The sequence below is a fragment of the Vigna angularis genome, chromosome 11 (assembly GCF_016808095.1).
Source record: "Vigna angularis cultivar LongXiaoDou No.4 chromosome 11, ASM1680809v1, whole genome shotgun sequence".
NCBI classification, from domain to species: domain Eukaryota; kingdom Viridiplantae; phylum Streptophyta; class Magnoliopsida; order Fabales; family Fabaceae; genus Vigna; species Vigna angularis.
In genome coordinates, this window is record NC_068980.1 from 7,508,671 (window position 1) to 7,522,432 (window position 13,762).

Here is a 13,762-nt window from a genome sequence, read left to right on the forward strand (position 1 = left end):
CTAAGTATTAAATTATATTAAAAAAATCCTAAATGCTCTCCAATCTCTAAATGTATTCGAATGTATTGTATTTTTGTGTTTGTAAATTGTATTTGGATTTAACTTTATTTAGATTTTAATTAGAAAAAAATTATACTTTTTTATATGAAGAAAATCAAATTCGTAATCAAGTGAGTCAATCCGTTTAATCCACCAACCTGTGGGGGGCCGGGTCGAGTGGCATGTTTTGACAGCTCTAATTAACTCTTAAAAATAATACATTCATTATGGGTCAAAGGTTAGGTCAAGTCTTCTTAAACGAAAGCGGAGACGGGCAGTCTAGGTCGAAGGAAGAAACATGTAATTTCAAGTCAAAATTTGAGACAGACCAAAAGTTGAGATGGGCTTACCGAAGTCAAAGTTTAAGACTGGCCTAAGGTTGAGACGACTCGAAGGTTAAAAGAGGTCGCTCTAGGCCAAAATATTAGACCAACTATTATAGGTCGAAGGTTAAGACGGGTCGACCTGAGTCGAATGTAAAGACAAGTCAAACCAGATGAAGTTTGAAACAAGTCAGCCTAAGATGAAGGTCCAGAAAGGTCATACTTGACCAGAGGTTGGGACGGGTCAGCCTTGGCCGAAGGTCAAGAAGGTTCAATTCGGCTAGAGGTCGAGATGATTCAAATCAAATCCGAAGGTCATGACATGCCAAACCAAACCAAAGGTCGAGATGGGTTAGACTGAAGCGAAGGTCAAGACGAACAAACCTAGTCTGAAGGTCAAGACAAACCAACTCAAGCCTAAGTTTTAGACAAGTCGACCAAGGACAAAGGTCAAGACATGCCAAAGATGAAATGAGTCAGTTTAGGTTGAAGGTCAAGATGGACTGACCTATGCCTAAGTTCAAAATATATCAAGTTGGGTTGAAGGTCGAGGCGGGGCAACCTGGGTCGAATGTTAAGATGTTTTTCCTTAATCGAATGTTGAAACGAACTGGTATGGGTCTAAGGTCAAGACGAGCTAGCCTAGGCCAAAGGTCAAGACATGTTGGGTTAAGCCAAATTATGAGACAGATCAATGTTGGTCGAAGGTCGAGATAAGTCGTGACGACTTGTGTTACTTTAAGTGTCAAAGTTTAGCTTATAAGAAAATGAAGTATAAATATATGCTTCCAAAACACATGATTCGAAATATGTGTAGGAGATGCAAAGTATATTTTTTAAAATGATTGGATATAGTTCTTTCAATCTAATTGCATTAAATATTCTTATAGGTCAAACGATGTTTCATAATAGTGTGTGAGATGTTTACACCGTTAGAATATTCTACCTCAAATATTACAGAAAAATTTAATACTATTAGATTGGAAAAACTATATCTATTTATTTTTAAAATAAAGACACCAAAATTTATCAAAGTTTTAAACAAAAACTAATTCTAATTTTGGTTTCAACTTGAAAAACTAAAAACATATTTCAACTCTGTTTAAAATATTTTATGAAGTTACGTGTATAAATGATTCATGCTAATTTTTTAATAAAAAATATTAATTTAATTTTTATATAACAAAATTTATGAAGAATATTCAACAACAAAAATACTTATATAATAATTTAATATAATAATGATAAATATAACTTTTTGTTGACAATGACTTTTAAAATAAAACTATTACATGACAATTTTTTCATATGAAAATGTAAATAGTTTTTATTATTAAAAAATCTATATTATTTTTTTAAAATGATATTATCTTAAGACATAAAACTAAAATATATTTTTTCTAAATTTATTTTATTATATGAAAGAGTAAATAAAAAATAAAATTAAAAATTAAAAAATATTATGCAAAAATAAATAATACTTTAAATGATCAAATAATTATTAATCATGAAAGAGTAAAATTAAGAATGAAAGAAATAGCACAGAAAAAATTAATACTTTAAATATAAGTTATTTTTTCAATTATAACTATATTAAAAATACATTAGATAAAAATTTTAATTATGACTAATAAGGACACAAACTAAAAGAAGTAATTATTTATTTATTTTAAAAATTAAATGATTTTTAAAATAAATTTTAGAAATGTCTATCATAATTTTGAGTTGATTACGAAAAAAATTCATATGGAAGAGAATTTTTTATATTGGAATTTGTATTGTTAATAAATATATATTATTTTTTAAATAATTTTATTTTAACAAATAAAAGAAAAATATACTTTTCTAAATTTAACTTTATTAAATGACTAACCAAATAATTATAAAAAAAAAGGATAAAATTAAAAATGAGTGTAGAATTATAATTAACATTCAATTTGAGTTATTCTTTAATAATTTATTAAACGACCAAATAATTAGAAATTATAAATAGATAAAATAAAAAAAAATAGTATAGAACAAATGAGTTACTATTTTAAATGTAGGTTATTCTTTAATAATAAATATATTCAAAATATGTTAGATTTTTTAATGATGATTAAAACGTATCAAATAACACATTAGAATAAGTATTTATTTATTTATTTATTTCAAAAATCAACAAATTTTTAAAATAATTTTTAGAAATGTATATCATGGATTAAATGGATAAAATTGATTAATAATATAATTCCAATTTTACACATAACTGACATTTTAAATATTGATATGAAAAGTTCAAAGTTTTAAAAAAATAGTTCTATTCAAGAATTAAAATAATAATTTGTTCGATATTGACATAAAGTTGAAATATATTTATATTTTTACAGGAAATTAATTTAAAAATAAATCAAATGGATAAAGTAATAAAATAACTTTCTAGACACTTTTTATATGTTTGTATAAACAATTTATATTATATATATATATATACTATTATTTAAAATAATATTATTTTAAGAAATTCAAATAAATTATATGTTTCTAAATTATATTTATTAATGACCAAATAATTATAAATCATAAAAGATAAAAATAAAAATAAAAATTTGAGAAAATTAAATAAAATTTGATCGAGACTTCAAATGTATTTTAGCAAAAAAAATGAAATAAAATTATCGTATTATTGTTTTAGTAAGACATAATTTTGCTAACATGGATATATTCAATTACATGAACAGCAAATATAAACTATTTAGGAAACAGAGCAACAGAAATTTTATCTAAAATTTCAATTTTTATTAATTTTTAATTTGAAAAATTAAAAGAATTAAAAACACATTTAAATTTAATTGATATTGAAAAACGTGAAGAGAGGATGAAAGGGTTTTTATGAGTATTGCTCCCTCCACTACCACCAAATACTCCATACACCATCTCATACCTAATTTGCCATTTTAATAAAACGGATGTCAACATCCATTTCACCTTCAGTGATGTCAACATCCGTTTCACCTTCAGCAGATGTTGACCTCTGTTACATATTTTAATTTTTTTTAATATTTTAATTTATTATTTTTATTTTAGATTTTATTTTAATAATATTTTTTATTTATGTTCATAAAAAAACAAAAAAAAATTAAATACTTTATAAACTAATTTAAAATATAATATTTTAGTAAACTAAAAAAAACCACGAATGTGACCACATCTTTAAATAATTAATTAAATAATAATACATAAATTAAATTAATAATAATTATTTTATTAAATAAAATAAAATAAATTTATATATAATTATGTAATAAATTTAAAAAAAAACTTAAATAATATTTATATATTAATTTAAAATATAATAAATTAACAAATTAAAAACTAAAAAAAAACCTTAAGTAACATGACACATCCATTTAACTAATTGTATAAAAAGTATTATAATAATTAATTAAATAATAATAGATAAATTAAATTACTAATAATTATTTTATTAAATAAAATAAAATTAGTTAATATATAATTATGTAATTAATTTTAAAAAATAAATAATATTAATATAATAATTTAAAATATAATAAATTAATAAACTAAAAATTAAAAAAAAACAAACCTGGATGTGACACATCCATCACCTACCGATGCACATCCATTTAACTAATTTTATAAAATGTATTATAATAATTAATTAAATAATAATATATAAGTTAAAATAATAATAATTATTTTATTAAATAAAATAAAATTAATTTATATATAATTACGTAATAAATTTTAAAAAAGTTTATATAATATTTATATATTAATTTAAAATACAATAAATTAATAAACTAAAAACAAAAAAAAATCGTAACGAAAAGTGTATCCGTTAACTAATTATACAAAAAATATTTAAAATAATTAATTAAATAATAATACATAAATTAAATTAATAATAATTATTTCATTAAATAAAATAAATTTATATATAATTATATAATAAATTTTAAAATAAATTAAATAACATTTATATATTAATTTAAAATACAGTAAATTAATAAACTAAAAAAAATTTGAACGGATGTGACCACATCCATTAACGGATGTGACATATTGGTTGAAGAAAAGAAGTGAGTGTGTAAGATATTTTAAAATATAAAATATAGTTTTGAAATTTTTAGAAAAATGTGATAATGCAGGGAGCAATGTAGGATGATGGATGATGTAGGGAGTAGTCCTCGCTTTTTATTCATATCCAGTAGGCCCAATAATTAGCTAGTCAAGGTGATTACTTCCTTCAGTCCCTTATTTGCTACCTTCACCTCCATTGTTAATGCACAAAGTAAGAAAATGCTCTTATGGGATTTTTACGGTTAACCCTAATTTTTCTTCCTTTTCTTTCGTCTCCTTCACATGTGTCGGTTCTCCTTCACTGAGTGCATCCTGTAACTCATCCTGCACATTAAAAAGAAACCTAACAAAAGGAAACTACTCTTTCATACCTTGTCCAAGGCTAAAATACTTCAAAACGTTTCAAACTTAAGGGAGTGCATTTAGGAAATCATACAATGCAGGAAGTAAAGTCCTCTTCGTGATTTAGCTGGCCCACAATCACGCAATGAAGCCCACGAGGAAATAGGGTATGAAACAATAGCGCAAACAAGGTGGTCGAATAAAGTCTGTGAATTGAATCTGTATTTTAGGGTTTGTTTGAAGTATAAATAGAAATTTATCTAACTCTATTTGGTTTTATTATATTACTTATATGAAACATAATATTTACAATCTGCATAAATAAAATAACTATTAGTAATAGTAATTATGATAAATATAATTTATATAATACACAAATAAATATCAAAATAATCAACATATTTTTATAAAAATATCACATGTTTTCATTCTAAAAAGCAACCCTAACAAAAATTTGAATCACACCAAAAGATTATACAAGTCTTTATATAATTATTCAGAGTAATTTGTTATATAAAATACATTTTTGAAGACTTGTACTATGCATCTCTTAATATATATATATATATATATATATATATATATATATATATATATATATATATAAAATCCGATTAGGTTTTAGTTTTATAAGCATTCTTTTACTTTTTTTACACATTTTTTTCCTCTTTTCTAATTCTTTAGCTCATTTTATATCCATTAAATCCTCTGTGGAGTTATGTTTAAATGATGTATTATTAATTACACTCAATCTAACAATTTTAGGACTCAAATTTGAATATTTATATATTTTTTAATATTTTTATTTATTGTTTTTTCATATACAAATATTTGACTCTCAATTTTAAACCTTTCATTTAGTATACAAATTTATCTTTTTTTATACTATTTAGTCATTAATTTTTGTTTCATATAAAGAACTTTTGTTTTGTTAAATCATTTTTTTATTATCACATAATAGTTCAACTACTTTGATGGGATTGTAGAATGTGTTATCCCGTTCCATTCCATTGTCATTCCTAATAAAATCATTTTAAAAATAATTTGGTTCCAATTAGCTCATGAGTCAAACTAATTAAACTTAGAATGTTGTAATTTGTACTAGTAGGAACTAGGCAACGAATAGACCAGACGTCCGCATAACCATAATTGTCCAATCACGCGACCTTGCCGCTCTTCATCAGGAGGGGTCGGGCAGCGATAGACCGGAAGTCCGTAGGTCCATGATTATCCAATCACGCGATCTTTCCGCTCACCATCCGGATGAATAGCAACTCATATGAAGCCGACCGGCCGTATCGCCAGTTAACCAGATTGCCTGTATGGGCCGGCCGGTAGTAGAACCAAACTTCGGGAGACCAGCCGAAACTTCGGGAGACCGGCCGACCACATCGCCAATTAACCAGATTGCCTATATGGGTCGGCCGGTCGTAGGACCAAACTTCGGGAGACCGGCCGGCCATATCGCTAATTAACCAAGTTATGATTAAGATTAAGGTAAGTAGTTGCTAAAAGCTATTGGGCTGAATTTGGACCGTGATTAACTTTTCACTAATCCCAAGCCCATAGCAAAAACTATAAATATAGATCCAGGGTGGGTGGTAGATAGGTTGCATTTACTGCACATTTATTACTGTTCTATTGAAAACGCCATTACTCTCAAACTGACTTTGGCATCGAAGAATCTTTCGCAGGTCTCCCACCCGCGCGCAGACGAGTGAAGCAAGGAGTAAGGAGCAAGACCGGACGACCGAGAAACAGGAATAGGAGGACGTGAAGGTATTAGACGACTCAGCCCCCACAACCGAAACATAATTCAATTTATATAACACTTTATATTTAATCAAGATAGAAAATTTACTTTTCATTTTTGTCTAAATATGTTAATGGTAAGATGTATATTAAAGTTAAAATAATGTCATAAGTTAATTGTAAATAAGGTAAATTTAAAATAGGGTTAACTATTTTTTGGTCCATAAATTATAACACAATTTTGATTTTATTTTCCGTATCAAACTTTAATCGTGATAGATTCTCACATTTAAAAAATGTATGAATGTAGTCTTTTTCGTCAAACAGTTTTAACTAATTTTTTATATGACAAACAAAAAATCATGTTGGATGCAGTTCACAAGTTTTCCTCTTAGTGATGTTATGTCAAAAATTAGTTTAGGACTCTAATATGTTGACAACTTTTTAACAATATGTATGTGTCACTATTTTATTGGCTCGTTTAAATTTATTTTTAAAAAAATATTTAAAACAGACCAATCACGAGTCACCATATGAGTGTTATAAAAAGTTGTCAAAAAAAATTATTAAAAAAACATTTTTTTGTTAGGTAAAAAAGATCACATCCATAGACAAAAACATAATTAATTCTTTAAAAATATTTAAAAAAAATTGAATGTCCTTGGATTAAAAGAATTATTTATTTTCGTAGACTAAAATATATCATCTTAACTTTTTAAAATAATTGCCATAAAACAATATTTTCAAAGAAGGGCAGGTTATAACATACTAAAACTTGATTGAATTATATAGAAAAGAACAAAATCCGGAATAAGTACGTGGGTAATTTAGTTAACTGTTCTTATTTTAGTTATTGCAAGTGGATATCTTCAAAGAAGAAAGGAAAACATAAATATAATCGGTGGAAATAAAAGGTATATAAAAGTGACCCAAATAATGTCTTATAGGAAGTGTTCTTGTTTGTCTTTAGTTTTGGCACAACTCAGTTATATTTAATATTCTACGTATATTAATTATATGCATTATGTAAGAGTCAGGGAATGAAGGCAACAACAAATTCAGATTTGTTGCAGTAAACATGTATATGATCTTCTTTAAAATAGCCATTCCATGAAAACGAATTCGACAAGAGTGGGCCGGCTAGTACACCCCTTTTAACCTATTCATCATCTTCTGTTTTATTTTGCTTATAATAACCATAATCATTACTACAGAACAAATCAAGCTAATCCAAAATAAACGAAGAAGCAGCCAAATTAGCCATACACGATCTTTTCATCACTCAAAACTTACCAATGCATGCGCCATTACTTTTCCAATATTCATCCAAAAGGGAAACGAAAGATACAACAATATATATTCTGAAGAAGAGACGTAGCTGAAAATTCTTCCCTCAACTTTATATAACTAGAGCCAAAGTTTGACCATCCTCAACTCACTTTTGCCATTGATGCACCTCATAATTCACCAATCATGCCACTAGTTTATACCAGCTAAATCATTTTATAATCATATACTGATTAAACTCTACCCAGAGTCCTGTACTTCAGTCATGCGTATGCTAAAACCCAAACTAGAAACTAGAAACTTTCTATATAATATCTGCATTTTAAACATGTATTTTTCTTTTTAGTTAATCCTGTTTAAATGTGAATACTTTTCACAATCGAATTCAAATATACTAGTTAGCTGCTTTCTCTAGTGGACCTAACCAAAGTTGTGTATGTATCTTGATGTAACCCTTCATTATGATAGACCCCTTGTTTTGCTATAAATATGTTTCAAGGATTCACACAAAGGAAATATATCATAAAATCTAGGTTCCTTCCGTTTTGCCTCTCTACCTTTCCATTCCAGAACCCATCAGTTAAACCATCTTAATCTAGCACAACAGCATAGAAACCTACCTTACTCTTCAACCACTTCTTCTCCACCGTTTCTCATTTCTCTCTACTTTAGACTCCATGCACGTCACGTCCTCACATAGCCACATGAAAGCTGAGCTTAAGGGCACGTCCGTTTCCTTTCAAAACCCTACTACTCTCTTTAACACACCTCACAACCCTCTCTCGGGAGCACTCAAAGGGTGTCTGGGAAGCCTGGATGGAGCTTGTATTGAGAAGCTCTTGCTGCACTGTGCCAGCGCTTTGGAGAGCAACGACATCACCTTGGCTCAACAGGTCATGTGGGTGCTCAACAACGTTGCTTCCCCTGTGGGGGACACCAACCAAAGACTCACCTCGTGGTTTCTCAGAGCATTAATCTCTAGGGCTTCAAGAATTTGCCCTACTGCCATGAGTTTCAAAGGAAGCAACACCATTCAAAGGAGGCTCATGAGCGTCACCGAGCTGGCCGGGTATGTGGATCTTATTCCTTGGCATAGATTTGGGTATTGTGCATCCAATAATGAAATTTTCAAAGCAATAACGGGGTACCAAAGGGTACATATTCTAGATTTTAGTATAACCCATTGTATGCAATGGCCTACTTTTATAGATGCATTGGCCAAAAACCCTGAAGGACCTCCTTCACTCAGAATCACAGTTCCATTTTGTAGACCACACGTACCCCCCCTGGTCAATGTATCTATACATGAGGTTGGTTTACGTTTAGGGAATTTCGCCAGGTTCAGAGATGTCCCTTTTGAATTCAACGTTATAGGAAACACAGGACCGTTAACACCTGTGGAATTGAGCGATGAATCATCTAACTTTCATTTTGAAGCAATGTTAAGTCTCTTGAATCCTACTACACTAAACCTTAGGGAAGATGAAGCTTTGGTCATAAATTGCCAAAATTGGCTGCGCTATTTGTCTGATGATAGAAAGGGAAGCCGCCAAAGTCTTTCCCTTAGGGATGCTTTTTTAAATCTAATAAAAGGTCTTAACCCCCGGATAGTGCTCTTGGTTGATGAGGATTGTGACCTTAGTGCATCTAGTCTCACGTCAAGAATCACCACATGTTTCAACCATCTTTGGATACCCTTTGACGCATTGGAGACCTTTTTGCCTAAAGATAGTGGTCAGAGGGCAGAGTTTGAATCCGACATAGGCCAGAAGATAGAGAACATCATAAGCTTTGAAGGGCACCAAAGAATCGAGAGGTTGGAGTGTGGGGTGCAAATGTCCCAAAGAATGAAAAATGTTGGTTACCTCAATGTTCAATTTTGTGATGAAACTGTTAGGGAAGTTAAAGGTTTGCTAGATGAGCATTCCAGTGGGTGGGGGATGAAAAGAGAAGAAGGTATGCTAGTTCTCACATGGAAAGGAAACAGCTGTGTCTTTGCGACAGCTTGGGTCCCCTGTGAAATAAGGGATCATGTTGGAATGGATGCAAGTCTGCCTTAAACACACTTCATGAGAGGCAAGTTTGGACCTACCATGGAATTGATTCCAATTGCTTAATTCAGTGGTCCAAAAATGAGACAGAGAGGAATTTCATCTCTTTCTCATAGGGTTGAAATTCATCTCCAAAAGACAACTAGAAAAAACGGCCGCTTTTTGAGAATTATTTGTGGCAACTTTGTTATGGAGCACAATACGTTGGATCACATGAAAGGCAAAAGGGAAAAAAAATGTGTACGCTGTCCTTCTTGTATGAGACAAATTTGTCTCTTTCTTATTGCTTCTCTTTTATGCAGCTTTAACTTGTTTCTGCTCAGAGCTCTGGGTATAAGAAAAAGAACTTGTTGTAAGAAAATCCCACTTTATTATTACCCAATTTTAACACTAATAATTTTCTGATTAGTAGCAGCATTTGTGTCAAAACATATGCATATAAAGGTAAGGCTAACTATAACATTAATGTAGCATAAGTGTAATGGCTGACTCAATCACTGTTTCCCCAAAGGGAAGTTTTCAAATACTACCGTGCAATTTAACTTTTTAAGGTAGTTCTAATATTACTTAGTACGTACCCAAATGCATGTAACAGGACCACCCAAACTTTAATTTTATGAGTAGTCATGTTCAATGAGAAGATGTACAGGCTAAGGCCAAAAAGTTATCTTTTGAGCAGAAGGTGATAATGATAAGTCATGAATAGCAGTGTCTGCAAAAATGATATCCAGCAACTGCATTTAGGGTCCAGAGGGACCTCCTGTAATTTTTGTTTTCTATTTTCATGGAAATGAAATTTGATGTTAATTGGGAGGTGAAAAAGGACAACATGGTCCATGAGACAAAACGAATCAGAGCTGCCGGATTCGAACCAGCGACTAAGGATAACTGAGGGTGGTCCCACGATACAGTCTCCTCCGTGATGTCGTTGTTTTTAAATATTCAAGGATGTCCTTAGGGTTAAAGACTTGATACGATAAATCACTCTAGATATATGTTTGAAAATGGCTTCTAGATAAATATTAATTCATTGAATTTTTTTATAAATTTATAATAGGTTGTTAAAAAAAAATTGTAGAAGTTATTTTTTATAAGCTTCTTTCAAATCTTATTTCAATTGATTCCAGAAAAATAATAAGTTAATTGCAGTTACATGTTTTACAGACAGATTTTACATATATGATTTTTGTATCTAACATATTAGTATGAATGTCACCATTTCTGGAATCACAATATAGAAATTAAGCAATATCCACAATATATATAAAAACAAGCCCATTTCAACCAAAACCATCTTGAATAAATTGCTCTCTGATATGATTGCTTTTAAAGATTTTGTGAACTGTATCCTTATAACAGTGATAATAAATCCCATATCAAACTCTTATTAGGCAATAAAAACTCATCATTTAACGATGAATTTGCACGCCATGTCAACTTTGAATGAAATAATTAAAATGGTGACCGTGAACCTAAGAATAAGCATTCTCGGTGAACTTTGAATAACATTATATAAAGGTTTACTGAGTAATTAATTTGATTATATATATACACTTTTCTTTCCTTTTAGTCTTTATATTTGTATTTTATATTTGTTTTTTCCTTAATGAAGTCTCTATTTTTTTTTAAAAAATTCATGTTATTTTTTCCATTTAAATTTATGTTAATACAGTTCAAAAGTTTTGTGTAAAAATTTAAGTATGTTAGATATCAAAATCTTGATTATTTTTTACTTTGAAATCTCTGATTTTAACATAATATTTCAGATTTTTGACATATAACATTTTAAAATTACGTTAACGTCAATTTAATGAAAATAATAATAATATTGAATCTTCTTTAAAAAGAAATTTGATTGAATTTAAAAAAAAATTAATTGAGTAAAAAAATATAGAAACTAAAATGAATGAATAATATAAATATAAAGAAGAAATTATTAATTAAATCTTATATAAAAAAGTATTTCCTAATTTGATTGTATAAAAGTAATGATACTGTCAAAGTGATACTTAAGAGACAATTATTGTAGTAAAAAGTAAGGTAAAAACGACTTTTATCTTTAATGAGACAGCTTTATCTGTGTGAAATCCATGTCTTTACCGTCCACTTTGAAGATATAGGATGAGTCTTAGTATATAAATTGTTTTGAAAATGAGAAAAACTAAGCAATGCGAGATATGTTTTCGTTTGGAACAATCAAAATCTACAACCATACCCCACATAAAACAAAAAAAATAAGAGAGAAATAAAGAAGAAAAATCTTAGTTTGATAGAAAACGTAACGCACATTACTCGTATACTTGTGTCAAGTATTTTAAATATTTTATTCGACCTTCTTACTGTTAAAATCTTGCTGGAGATCAAATTTGGAAAACCATAAAAATACAGAAAAAAGGTTTTTTATATTTCACCCTTTTGGCTATTTATGTCTCTTTTAGATTAAAAGTAGATTTGAAAAATGTAAATTTAAGTATGTTAAAATAATATACGCAAATTTACCTCTAGTGTTAAAATAAGACACGTAAGTTTAATAGGGATGTGTATCCCATGATTCAATCAATTGTTTGTGAAGTGATGAGCAACATTTTAAAGAAAATCGTAACTCAGATTTTCTCTTCTTTAACCGTATTTTCCTTTCTCAACACAAAATAATGTACAAGAAAAAAAAAAGAGAGATAATTAACATGGGTAAGTGGATTTTCCATCTTCCTTTCCAATGAACATGTGTGCACAATCTTTATAGGTTTTCAACGAAGTATTTATGGATTTGTCCTATGGTGAAAACAAATGATAGTTTTGACATATTATTATGTTATAATGGATTTTAAACCTAATTCAACTTCTCAAAACCAGCTTTTAAGGTAAAATTTCTTTCACTTATAAATTATGAATTAACTTTATTTCTAATCGATACAGAACTTCCAACCTATTAAAAAATTTTACTGCAAAATTTTTAATGTTTGATCTTCTCTTTTCAAACATAAAATATTTGACATAATATACGTTTTATGTTTTATTACTCCCAAATATTGACTAGTAAATTTTTTAGTATTATGTTATGTCAATCTAGTCAAACCAATTGATAAAAAAATTATATTAAAATATGCTAAGCTAGTGCAATTTCTTGACAAATGATAATCCCTCTTTCTTAATAAGATATTTAAAAGATTTACACTTTCAATGATTGGTGGTCCATGAAAAAAATAGAATTTACAAAACATATTTTATAAATAGCATGTGATTATTGCAGCTAACTATTAAATATATATAATCCTTAAAATGATTGCAACTTTTGGAGATTCTTGTAGGCCTTTTGGGAGTTAGGTTTTGTTATCATGACATAAGCTAATATAGATCACAAATAAAACCCAAAAATGTAGATAACAAAGTCATTATTAGAATCTTTTTAGTTAAGCAATGAAACTTCGTATATTCATAAAGTTATGACAATGTATGGCGACAGTGATCTAGTTAAAAATTTTACTCCTTGTATTATGTTTATTTTGGAGATGAAAGTATTTAAATGTATGTTTATCAATAATAATTTAATTAAACATCCATTTTTACATTGAGAATGGAACCTGTAAATCAATACACACTAATTAGAATATAACCAAGTAATATAATCTCTACTGAATATTACTATATGTTAAAAAAACCAATTACTTGAGATCGCAATAGAAATATATATATATATATATATATATATATATATATAAATATATATATTTTGTTATTATGTAACTGGAAGGTATAAACTTAATTGTGTAAGCGATAGGTGTATAAAACATATTTATAAAAATCGTCGACAGCAGGATTCGAACCTGCGCAGGCAAAGCCCAACAGATTTCGAGTCTGTCTCCTTAACCACTCGGACATATCGAC

General features: G+C 28.6%; 1 protein-coding gene and 1 non-coding gene across 2 annotated transcripts; one reads left to right on the forward strand and one right to left on the reverse strand.

Annotated features, from left to right (window-relative positions):
• The first annotated feature begins 8,365 nt into the window (after nucleotides 1-8,365).
• Nucleotides 8,366-10,260, forward strand: LOC108333678 (scarecrow-like protein 32). The gene has a single exon (XM_017569154.2). The coding sequence runs from the start codon at nucleotides 8,504-8,506 to the stop codon at nucleotides 9,884-9,886; it is 1,383 nt and encodes a 460-aa protein (XP_017424643.1). The 5' UTR covers nucleotides 8,366-8,503; the 3' UTR covers nucleotides 9,887-10,260.
• Nucleotides 10,261-13,680: 3,420 nt separating this feature from the next.
• Nucleotides 13,681-13,762, reverse strand: TRNAS-CGA (transfer RNA serine (anticodon CGA)). The gene has a single exon. It is a non-coding gene; the product is annotated as a tRNA-Ser (tRNA).